General features: G+C 45.1%; 1 protein-coding gene across 2 annotated transcripts in view; it reads left to right on the top strand.

Annotated features, from left to right (window-relative positions):
• The window catches only part of APPL2 (adaptor protein, phosphotyrosine interacting with PH domain and leucine zipper 2), a 512,959-nt gene that overhangs the window by 261,758 nt on the left and 238,143 nt on the right, over window positions 1-13,058 (top strand). For both annotated transcript variants that reach the window (XM_069228970.1, XM_069228971.1), the window contains exon 5: window positions 7,983-8,070. In XM_069228970.1, coding sequence (XP_069085071.1) covers window positions 7,983-8,070 — 88 coding nt within the window. The remainder of the gene's footprint in view (window positions 1-7,982; window positions 8,071-13,058) is intronic.

Genomic DNA, 13,058 nt, shown 5'->3' on the forward strand with positions numbered 1-13,058 from the left:
AAAATGCATGCATTATTATTTTGGTGCAACAGAGGCTGGCGCATGAGTACTTTTAACTTTGAAGCTAGGGATGCCACATTGAGCTCAGTAGTACGTCTTACTTCCTCTCACTTATAAAGTGCCTGTGCCATATGCATGGGATTAATCCAGTGGCTGACACTATTTCTAAATTCTTTGATCCGATTAATCTTTTCTGAATTCCGAGGGGCATACATCAATTTATTCAACTTTAATTACAGTGTGATACATTTGACAACACATTCAATCTCGGAAACCAAGTTGAAGTTTCAAAGCGCTTTATTCCAGGCTCAAAGTCAAACTTACTTTTATGAGTCTAAAAAAATGCTTTAAATGTAAAGAATCATCAAAGGAGAATTAAAGCGTTGCATAACAATACACTTTACCTGCATGTTAGATCTGACAGCGTTAGGATGGTCATGCCCCAGCTTTTTGCCTTCCTCTCTCCACTTTTCTGATACTGTTTTTGCTGGTTTTAGGACTCTGCGCACTTTACCACTGCTAACCAGTGCTAAAGTGCATATGCTCTCTCCCTTAAACATGGTAACATTGGTTCATTCCCAATTGGCATATCTGAGTTTCTTGTAAGTCCCGAGTAAAGTGCACTACATGTGCCCAGGGCCTGTTAATTGAATGCTACTAATGGGCCTGCAGCACTAATTGTGCCACCCACATAAGTAGCTCCTTAACCATGTCTCAGGCCTGCCACTGCTAGGCCTGTGTGTGCAGTTTCACTGCCACTTCGACTTGCCATTTAAAAGTACTTGCCAAGCCTTAAACTCCACTTTTCCTACATATAGGTCACCCTTAAGGTAGGCCCTAGGTAACCCATAGGGCAGGGTGCTATGTAGGTAAAAGCCGGGACATGTACATGTGTGTTTTAAATGTCCTGGTAGTGGAAAACTTGTAAATTTGTTTTCCACTACTGTGAGACCTACCCCTTTCATAGGATACCATTAGGGCTACCCTCATATACTATTTGAGTATTAGATTCTGATCAGAAAGGGGTAACCAGGCCATATTTAGTATGGCCGGAATGGTAATAGAAAATTAGGTTGGATTTTATATTACAATTTTAGAAATTCCACTTTTAGAAAGTGAGCATTTCTCTGCACTTAAATCCATCTGTGCCTTACAGCTTGTCTCCAATCAACGTCTGGGCTGGGATGGTTGACAGCTTCATTGTGCATTTCACCCAGACAAATACAAACACAGGATACTCAGTCACACCTGCACTCATTTGCATACTGAATGGGTCTTCCTGGGCTGGAAGGGTGCAGGGCCTGACACGTATATTTCAAAGGCTAGTGGTCTGCCCTCACACAGTGGACTGCCAAACCCCATACTTGGGACCCTGGCAGACAGACCTGTACTGAAAGGGTGCCTTGTGCACTTCAAAACCACTCTTTGAAGTCTCCCCCACTTCAAAGGCATTTTTGGGTATATAAACTGTGTCCCTGACCCCACCAACTCAGACACTTCTGGACCTGAACCTGCAACCTGTCAAGAGGAACTGTCTGGCTGCCCAAAGGACTCATCTGGACTACTTTGCTGAGAAAGACTGCTGCCTTGCTGTTGCCCTGCTGCCTTGCTACCCTCTGACTCTGCTGAAAAGTACTCTCCAAGGGCTTGGCTTGGCTTGAGCTTGCCTCCTGTTTTCTGAAGTCTCAGGGCCAAAAAGACTTCATGTCTCTAGGAAACTCTTTGTGTGTCGAAAATCGACACACAGCCTGCCCGAAACAACACACAGCCAATTTGCTACCAAGAAATTGCCGCACAACTGAGTCACAACGACGAAGCCCAACTTCCAGAGTGAAGAATTGACGCAGCGCCTGCCTTGCAGCCAGAAATTCGGCGTGCAGCCTACTGGATTGATACACAGTCGAACCGAGAGGACGCAGCCCAACTTCCTGAATGAAGAATTAACGCCAGGGAAAGGTTGGCGGAATGGGTGACTCGGGGGCCCCTGCACGGCCCATGCACAGCCCGTCGCGCATTTCACTGCCCGAATTTCGGGCAGTGAAATGCGCGATGGGTGCTGCTGCACCCACCGCACTGCCACATTGGCACCGGCTCCATTTGGAGCCGGTGTCAATGTAAAGGCCCTGTTTCCCACTGGGCCGGCAGGCGGAAACACTGTTTCCGCCCGCTGGCCCGGTGGGAAAATCATTATAGAGCCGGCGGGGGCTTCGCCCTGCTGGTGGTGTTCTATCGACCATCAGTGCGGCTGTCGGTAGGCTAACCCACCAAAATCATAATGAGCCCCTAAGTGTTTTGAACTTGATCCTGGATTCAACGAGTGTGGTATATAATCAACTGTAATATCAATGTAGATTGTTCTCTTTGCTCTGCTCTCAGGATGATGTCATAGTCTGACATCATGTAGAATATGGAATGTTAGAAAGGTTTGAGGAGAGCAGAGCTGAGAAGAGTGGAGTTTGCTGTGGATGGGATGCTCCAATAAAGGACCAGATTTCATACCTTTTGATCCAAGACTCATCATTTTAACAACGAGGATCCCACTAGTGTCTTCCAGGGTTGGCTTGACGTGGTCATATTTCTATAGGTGGAGGCACAGTCCAGCTACCAGATTTTACAATATTTGCTGGCTGGCAATCAGTTTCTTTGGTAGACTCATGTAGATCACATTACAGTGGTCCAGTCTGGTCATGACAAGGGCACGTAGAAGCTAAGATCAGTGGTTACTTTGGAAGGAATGCATGTTCCTCCATTGAAGAGTTGTTTGCGCTTGTTTGTGGGCTGCAAGTGAGGACAGAATTAAAAAAATAAATACCCACATTTCTGAGAAACAGAGAGAAAATAGTGGGAGGGCAGATTAGGCAACTAGATGAAAGGCAGGAACTCTGAGTTTACCACTGTTACAGTTAGGATTCTGGCCTTTTATCTATTCAGAGGAAGCATTCCGTTATTTAGAAGTGTACATGGTCTAGATCTAATGTGTCCAACGTAGGTCTGTTCCTGGAGTGAAGAATATCCACATTTTATGACTGTAAAAACAATCCATTATAAACTCATGTATGAAATTAGTGTCTAGAAATCTGGCACGGTATGCCTAGGACTCAGTGTGGCATTCAAGTGACGGGGAGTTAAATTGTACTCTGCATGTCATAGTACACTTTTCCTCTCAGTAAACACTGATCTTAAACCCTATTTGAACTCACTCATAAAATTATAAAACATCTCAGTTTACCTGATTCTCAACACCCCTCTAGCTGAATCACTAGGCTGCATTTCCCAGCCTCAATTCAGAACTTAATCCACGGATCACCTTGGCCCTAGTTGTGCAGGACTTGGATTAAACAAGGAAAGGTTGATTGTCAAAGTGACCATGATTCACACAACTTTTTACTTTCAGGGACGGTGATTATTTCTTCACAACTTATTCTACTTTGGTGTCCTATTTATTTAATTATTTTCCTATTATTTTTCCTACATGAAACGATAATAGCCAGCCCCTTTTTTCTTCCTCCTTAATTTGGGCATAGTTTTACTTAAGGGTGGCAACATAGCTGAGCCTGTGTGACTGAAAGGGTACACATTCCCTGTTTGCACCATGGCGCATCTTTAAGCAGGTGCACCTCATGCAAACAGGGAAAGTGTGCCCTTTTATGAAGAATATGCTGCCCTTAGGGCAGCTGCGAATGTGCGCTACCCTCAGGGCAGAGCATTCAAAAGAAATACAGAGCAGCTGTTTAAAAGATGCTCTGTGTTTCTCCTTGCAGGCGGCAACCCGCCTGCACTTCCAAGAGGAATTAGAGATCCCCTTGCAGGTGGGTGGAGTGAGTGATGTATGGCCAGTCCATGGGGTACTCTTGATCCATCGATAGGGCTATCCTCCAGCTATAAAAATGGCTTGGGCTCCAGGTATTAGTCATTTTTAATGAATACTGAATTAATAAATAACCGTTGTGTTGCTTATCTCGAAATAAGCAAAAGTGCCAGTGCTGACAATTCTGTGCTGGTGATGGGCACTGGAATCCACAAGATCTTCAAATGGCTCCCCACAAACACTCACAGAACACTCATACAAGCCTTCATTGCCAGCAGGCTGGACTATAGCAACACACTGCTGGAATCAATGCTCATTTGACTGGCCATAAGCCTTCAGACCATCGAAAACTTTGCAGTCAGGCTCACCCTCAACATCCCACCCGCACTCATATCACCACTCTATCACATCACCCTGCACCTCAAAGAGCTTCACTGGCTCTCAATCCACAAATGATCACTGTTGGACCTGGCTTTTTGGACAGGGTCATCCCCAAACTTTTTGCCTCCTTCCTCCTATTTTTTTCTGACCTGTTGTTGTTGGCTTTTGACCTCTGGGCACTTTACCACTGCTAACCAGTGCTAAAGTGCATATGCTCTCTGTGTAAATTGTACTATTGATTGGTTTATCCATGATTGACTATTTAATTTACCTGTAAGTCCCTAGTAGAGTGCACTACATGTGCCTAGGGCATGTAGATTAAATGCTACTAGTGGGCCTGCAGCACTGGTTGTGCCACCCACCTCAGTAGCCCCTTAACCTTGTCTCAGGCCTGCCATTGCAAGGCCTGTGTGTGCAGTTTCACTGCCACTTCGACTTGGCATTTAAAAGTACTTGCCAAGCCTAGAACTCCCCTTTTTCTACATATAAGTCATCCCTAATGTGTGCCCTAGGTAACCCCTAGAGCAGGGTGCTGTGTAGGTAAAAGGCAGGACATGTACCTGTGTAGTTATATGTCCTGGTAGTGTAAAACTCCTAAATTCGTTTTTACACTACTGTGAGGCCTGCTCCCTTCATAGGCTAACATTGGGGCTGCCCTCATACACTGTTGAAGTGGCAGCTGCTGATCTGAAAGGAGCAGGAAGGTCATATTTAGTATGGCCAGAATGGTAATACAAAATCCTGCTGACTGGTGAAGTCGGATTTAATATTACTATTCTAGAAATGCCACTTTTAGAAAGTGAGCATTTCTTGGCACTAAAATCTTGTTGTGCCCTTCAATCCACGTCTGGCTAGGTTTAGTTGACAGCTCCTTGTGCATTCACTCAGACACACCCCAAACACAGGGTACTCAGCCTCACTTGCATACATCTGCATTTTGAATGGGTCTTCCTGGGCTGGGAGGGTGGAGGGCCTGCCCTCACACAAAGGACTGCCACACCCCCTACTGGGACTCTGGCAGACAGGATTGAGCTGAAAGGGAACTTGGTGCATTTCTTAGAGACTCTTTGAAGTCACCCCCACTTCAAAGGCACAACTTAGTATAAAACAGGGCCTCTGCCCTACCTCATCAGACACTTGCTGGAGAAGAAACCTGAACCAGAAACTACATCCTGCCAAGAAGAACTGCCTGGCTGCTCAAAGGACTCACCTGTCTGCTTTCTACAAAGGACTGCTGTCTTGCTGTTGCCCTGCTGCCTTGCTGAACTCTTGTCTGGCTGTGAAAGTGCTCTCCAAGGGCTTGGATAGAGCTTGCCTCCTGTTCCTTGAAGTCTCAGGACCAAAAAGACTTCTTCCTTTCACTTGGACGCTCCGTGCGCCGAAAATTTCGACGCACAGCTTGTTTCGCGGCGAGAAAAACGCCGCACACTGACGCTGATCAACGCGACGCCCTCGGGACGATCGAGACTTCGACGCACAACCTCGCAAGGACAAAGCCGCCCGACTTTCCAGGAGAAATCGACGCGACGCCTACCGTGAGTGCGAAACTTTGACGCACGGCCTCGCAAGGACAACGCCGCCCGACTTCCAAGGAGAAATCGACGCGACGCCTGCCGTGAGACCAAAATTTCGACGCACGGCCTCGCAAGGACAACGCCGCCCGACTTCCAAGGAGAAATCGACGCGACGCCTACCGTGAGATCGAAACTTCGACGCGCAGCCCCGCAGAACGACGCGCAGCCGGAAAATAAGCAGGAGAATCCACGCACAGTCCCGGGACATCTGGTAATCCCCGCGATCCACAAAAAGAGACTGTCTGCGCGCCGGAAAACGACGCCCGACTTCCCCGCGTGGAAAAGAACGACGCAAGTCTGTGTGTGCTGAGGAGAAATCGACGCACACACCCCTGTTTCCACGCATCTCTTCTCCTGTGGCCCTCTGAGGAGATTTCCCACCAGAAACCAGGTACTCTGTGCTTGAAAGACACTTTATTGCTTTTTAAAGACTTAAAGACACTTAATATCACTTTTCAGTGATATCTTTACAAATTCGTACTGCAACTTTGATCGTTTTGACCTACAATTACCCAGATAAATATTCTATATTTTTCTAAACACTGTGTGGTGTATTTTTGTGGTGTTATACTATGGTGTTGTATGATTTACTGCACAAATGCTTTACACATTGCCTTCTAAGTTAAGCCTGACTGCTCGTGCCAAGCTACCGGAGGGTGAGCACAGGCTGATTTTGGATTGTGTGTGACTTACCCTGACTAGAGTGAGGGTTCTTGCTTGGACAGAGGGCAACCTGACTGCCAACCAAAAACCCCATTTCTAACAATCACTCTTCTAACTCCTCAGACATAGATACGGAGCCTTACACAACACTAGCCACGCATCTCAGCAACAGCATAAACTTTCACAAACACCGCAGTTCAGCTGAGGTTCCTACTTGCGCACCCATAACCTGCATACACAGAACCAGATCCAGCAGTCATGCCTTCCCCTACCTTGCTCCTAAAGCCTGGAACGACCAGCCCCTGCACATCAGAGCCTCTTCCTCAGTTCTTGAATTCAGCAAGGAATCGAAGACCTGTGCTCTTTATCTAGCTTTCCCATACAGCTCCTTCTTCAGCACAACAATACTATCCTGGGCAACTTGTGTGCTATACAAATAGACGTTACATTTTGCAGAGGTGGGTGATGTGTCTGCAGCCCCTCATGCTCGTGAATATTATAATGTGTCCGTCAGTCTGATACCAAAGCCAGCAAATGCCCATATATTACTTGCATATCAGCTGGGAATACATGGCACACGAAAGCATAGCTTGCATAAGAATATCTGACACATGGTGGCAATAATTGACATTTGAGGAATATGTGGGCACATTAAGAGACAGCTAGGAATATGATGCCATGTCTAGCATATGAGGAATACTTGGGCACTGGGTAAAATTGACTGGCACATGTTTAGAATACTTGGTCTTAAATGCAAACCAAAATAAAAAGACTACTTTTAACTCATTGCCAATTTAAGCTACATCTACCACAAAAAATGTCTACACCTGCGAAATGTCCTGGGCTGATGCCAAAACCTGACAGACAACCCAGCAACTAACAACTAAAGGGAGGTCATCCATACAAGCCAGTGGCAGAAAAGGGCTGATTCAAAGCTTTTTTCTGTATGTTATATGTTTTGTAGTGTATGTTATGTCCACAGATCTTGCCAGGCAATTGAACCTGTCTGTAGCCATACCTAAGCGTCACACCGTCTGTAATATACAATGTTATTCTGAGCTTCTGTTTTGAATTTTTGAAGTTTAAAAGTGATGGTTGCTCTTGCTAAATACAATGTTGCTTTCCCAATCGCTGGTCTACACATATCAGTGAGCTAACCCTGTGAGCCCAGTAATGATATGACATGTTAGTGAATGACTGAAACCACCCTTGATTTTCTTTGGATCCCCACCACATTCCTCATGTCACCAAGAGTTCCACCCACCATGTCCCCATCCAACAGTCAAGCCCTTTGACCATTTAATTCCCTCTCTTTGTAATGTCAATTGACCCAGGTCCAATGAAGATTGGCATGTCGTGTTTGTGAACAAAGAAAAGAGCCTTTTTATTGAATAATCTGTAAGATGCATAATATCTAAGAAATATGTTGTCCATGGAAAATGTAAATATTATCATAAAGCCACACAGTACTATTTGTGCCCGTTCTAATAATATATGTAATGTGAAGTACTTCTAGTGCACACTCATTTTTTATTTTAAATTATTATTTATTGCAGCTTAACATTCTTCACACCGAGCTTGCCAAACAGCTAGCAGACACTATGGTCCTCCCAATAATACAGTTTCGAGAAAAAGATCTTACAGGTAAAACTATTTTAAATTATTTCATTACACAGCCATGTCATTTTGTTGCTAGTTTCAGAGAAACAAATCAATGTCATACTTATTTTTGCAGCTACTTCATATCACCAGTTTTTCAAATCAATCAGTTGATTGAAAGGGGATACAAAATGGTGCTTAGAGCTTTAGAAATCTGCACTATTGGTAGAGCTTCACATATATAATTTTCTCAGCTTGCCCTTATTAGAAATTGTTTTAATAATTTAAGAGGAGAGGAGGTATCCCTACCAACTAATAAACACAGCTGCTTAGTCACAACACTGTTCTAAGTGAATCTCTGCTCAAACTCTGGTAGCAATGGAACAAGCAGCAGGGAATTTCACACATAGATTATTGTTAAATCCACGAAGTACCAAACAGACTTAAGTGAAGAACACCACACAATAAAATACCCAAACCAAATCTAAATAATCAAGAAAAATTCTATAGCCAAAATGACATACAAATGACTAAAGTTGGATATGGGAGAACTGAGATATTTATTTTTGAAGTGTTGAGGCAAAGTTCCCCTAAAACCTTTTGCTTTCATCCCCTATCTTTGCTGAATTTGTTTTTATTGGCATTGGAACTTTCTGCACTTTACCTCCGCTAACAAGTGGTAAAGTGCTTGTGTTCTCTCCCTAAAATATAGTCAAATTAGCCTACTCTGATTTGGCACATTTAATGAGTCTCTAGTAGATGGTACTACATGTACCCAGGGCGCTAAATGCTACTTGTGGGCAACTTCTTCCATTATCCCACCCACTAAAATAGCACTCCAAAATATGTCTCAGTCTTGCCACTGTAGGCGGTAGTGCAGATTTAAACTGTCATTTCGACCTGGCAAATAACGCTTTTGCCAGGCCTAAACCTGCCTTCTTAATACTTATAAGTTCCCATAAGGGAGATCATATATGCTCATAGGGCAGGATGCATGGTATTTAGAATGTAGGATGTGTGCATTTAAGTTTTACATGCCCTGACATTGAAAAACTCCAGAAGTTGTTTTTCACAGTTAACTGTTCAAAGGCTATCCCTCGCATAGACTAATGGTGGGTTACCTTATTATACTTAATAAGTGATAACTTCAGTTTAGTAACAGATAAATGTTGTTTCTACTCAAATGAATTGTAATTTAAAATCGTCTTTATTGGTAAATTTGGATTTTAAGTTACTATTCCGTAAGATGTGCTTTTAGAAAGTTTTAGAAAGTTTCTGAAGTATACACCCACCTCCACCCACGCAGAAGCTAGAACAAGGTCTCTGAAGACCAACTTGCCTCCGCCAAACATCACCGCCTGTTACCAAGAATACCAACACATCAGCAGGCAACCTCCACCAATGGATCTTCGACTGTGCCAACACACTGGCCCCCTCAGGAATACCTCGACAAACAACCCCCTAAGAAAGCCAGCTGGTTTTCTCCCACCCTTCAGGAGTCCAACAACACCTGCAGATGGCTCAAGAGAAGAGGGAGAAGCAACAAGACCGGGCCTACCATGCAGCCTTCAAAACTGCAGTCACAACACACCACCACCTCATCAGAACCGCAAAGAAAAAGGCCAATCAGGAACGCATCAGTGCCAACGCACACATCAACAAAGCACTTTTCACAGTTATCAAAGAATTCACCAAACCCAGGACAGACTCTACAGACATCCCCTCCTCCCAAGACCTCTGCGGGAATCATGCCGCCTTCTTTTACCACAAGATTTCAGACTTTTACGACAGCTTCACAACCCAAGACCCACCCCACGCGCAAACACTGCACCCAAAAGCTCCAATTCCCAGTGGACCCTACTCAACTGGACCACCATCACCACTGATGACACCCTAAAGATCATGAAAAACAATCCACTCCTGAGCCACGTCGGACCCATACCCCCGCCACATTTTCAAATGAGCCAGCGCCACCTTCTCCCCCGAACTATGCTGCACCATCAACTGCTCCCCGGAAGATTGGAAACATGCAGACATCAACCCCCTGCTGAAAAAACCCTCCGCCGACCCGACAGACCTCAAAAACTACAGACTTATCTTACTAGTCCCCTTCCCAGCCAAAGTCTTTGAGAAGGCCATCAAAGCCCAACTCACTGAATTCTTTGAAACCGACCACACCCTGGACCCCTACCAATCAAGCTTCAGAAGCAACCACAGCACAGAGACTGCAGCAACAGATGACATCCACACACTCCTCGACCGAGACGAAACTGCAGCCCTCATCCTCCTGGACCTCTCCACTGCCTTCGACACCGTTTCCCACCACACTCTTTGCAGACTCCACGACACCGGCATCCATGACAAAGCCTTAGAGTGGATCTGCTCCTTCCTCATCGGCCGAACCCAGAGAGTCAGGCTCCTGCCGTTTTCATCAAAACCGACAGAGATCAGCTGCGTAGAACCTCAGGGCTCCTCTCTGAGCCTCACACTCTTCAACATCTACATGGCTCCACTTGTGAACATCCTCAGAAACCACAGAGTTAACATCATCTCCAAAGCTGGCGACATCCTGCTGATCCTTCTTCTCACCGACCAACCTACAACCACCAAAAGCAACTTCCACAATGGAATGAAGGCAGTCGCCGCCTGGATGAAGGACACCTGCCTGAAACTCAACTCCGACAAAACCAAGGTCCTCATCCGAGGCTCAATCCTCCTCCGCCTGGGATGACTCCTGGTGGCCCTCAGTTTTCAGAACCCCCACACAGCCACTGACCACGCACGGAACCTCAGCATCATACTTGACTCCTCGCTCGCAATGAACCACCAAATCAACGCCATCTCATCCTCCTGTTCCCACACGGTCCACCTGCCCTGAAAGATTTTCAAATGGATCCCCATTGAGTCCAGGAGAACCGTCACCCAAGCACTCATCAACAGCAGGTTAGACTATGGCAACTCACTGTATGCCGGCACCACTCAAAAGCTCCAAGAGAAACTGCAGAGTGTCCAGAACACCTCGGCGAGACTCATCCTGGACATCCCTCACCGCAGCCACATCACTGCTCACCTGAGAGACCTTCACTGGCTCCCAATCAACAACAAAAAATCACCTTCAAGCTCCTCACACACTCCTACAAGGCCCTCTACAACAACGGACCATCAGACCTCAACCTCCGCCTGTCCTCCTACATGCCCACAAGACACCTCCGCTCCGCCCAATTGGCCCTCGCTGCAACCCCAAGGATTTGCAAAAACTCAGCCGGAGGAAGATCCTTCTCTTACATTGGTGCTCAAACCTGGAACGCTTTTCCACTACACCTCAGGCAATCACCCTCACTACCTCATTTCAAGAAAAACCTCAAGACGTGGCTTTTCGACTGAGCTGCTACTACCCCATCCCTCCCCCCTCCTTAGTGCCTCGAGACCCTTACAGGTGATTACAATAACACAAGTTAGCAGGCAGGGACAAATCTACTCATTATTTTAAGAAACCAATATTCACTATTGGTTTAAAGGGTGAATTACTTTCCCATATTTATTTGATTTATTTGCAAAGCACAGCATAAAACTCGTCATAACAACACCTATCACTTATTCTATCACTATAACACGAATATATACACATCACATTTACATCGTAAACATTTATCACATGACTCACAAAAAATAATAACATAAATAACCAAAAGAAGGGTTATGCCCATCAACATTACTTTGTATTATGGTCACTATTACACAATTAACAATGTGATCCCATACTCTGTGGTGAACAAGGGTCTTGCACCCAGCTGTAAAATACCTAACTATTTTTCCAAAGGTATTATGTAGTGCTACACCAATTTTGTTTATCAATTTATTTTAGCTCCAAAGCCCTTGATCCAACTAGAAAGATGCAGACGCGTTTCGGCCTCATCATTCATGGCCTCTTCAGGACTGTCAGGGGGCACTGGCACCTCTACAAGAATGAACGCACAAATTAAAATCCTACCACTTAAATGAATATCTACAACATGCATCTTCAAGTGTACTATGTATCAGTATCAGAATTAGTCCAATATATATCAATGTCCCTTCGGTAGAATTGCTTAATTGCTCCTACCAGGAGCGCAAACCTCATTTGAGTCCTATTCACCCCACCGATTTATCTATATACACACCAAAAATGGCCACAATGCCAAAATAGCTACCACGTGTCTCAGTTTACTCATTGAGCATGCACCTTAATCATGCAGCCTCTACAGTGACCCCAGCTGTGAGTCATACCTTTCTTTCAATTGTGTTAAGTGTCCAATCTTTCCAAGAAGTTTTTGCAATTGCTCTCGATTAGTTCTGCCCATAAAAGAAAGGAACCAACAAAGAGCCAACGCTCATTACTGTTAATAAAACGACAAGGGTCCATTTCCGAGGTGGTGTTATGCCCAGTAGCAACTCTCTTACCTATTTATTCAAACAACTCTGCGTCAATTCAGGCATCTATATGAAGAGGTGTTGGCTCTACAAAGATACATATAAAGCATGTATAAACAAACTTTAGAGCCAATAATAAACATTCCCATAAAAATTATCAAAGCCTCAGCGGTCCATTGTGGCCGGACTCATCCACTTACTTATGCTTTAAAATCCCATCCGTGTGAATCGCGGCTCCCGCATTGCCGCAAAAGCCTCTGAGCTGCTATTCTGCTTGTCTCGAGTCGGGCAAACACCGTCTCGAGTGAGGCGGCGTCTTAAGTTATTTATTGGGCTCGCGCTGGCCCGCGTTTGTTTATAACCTGTGCAGGGAAATTGGCGCCATATTGAGGGGACTGCATCCCTTTGAATCCATTGTACCCGCCATACCTCTGATCAATGAAAGCCTAAGCGCTACACTTTGCTTTTCCTAAAACGAGATCACAAATGGCCAGCTCTCCTCTGACCTAAAATACCATTCACACTCCGCTTTTAACTCGTTTTAAAACGTTTCAAAACGTGGGGTCTAGGGACTGTCCCGATCTGGTGGCCATCTTGAGAGTACTACATGCTTGTTATTTCCA

The sequence above is a fragment of the Pleurodeles waltl genome, chromosome 4_1 (genome assembly GCF_031143425.1).
Source record: "Pleurodeles waltl isolate 20211129_DDA chromosome 4_1, aPleWal1.hap1.20221129, whole genome shotgun sequence".
In the NCBI taxonomy this organism is placed as follows: domain Eukaryota; kingdom Metazoa; phylum Chordata; class Amphibia; order Caudata; family Salamandridae; genus Pleurodeles; species Pleurodeles waltl.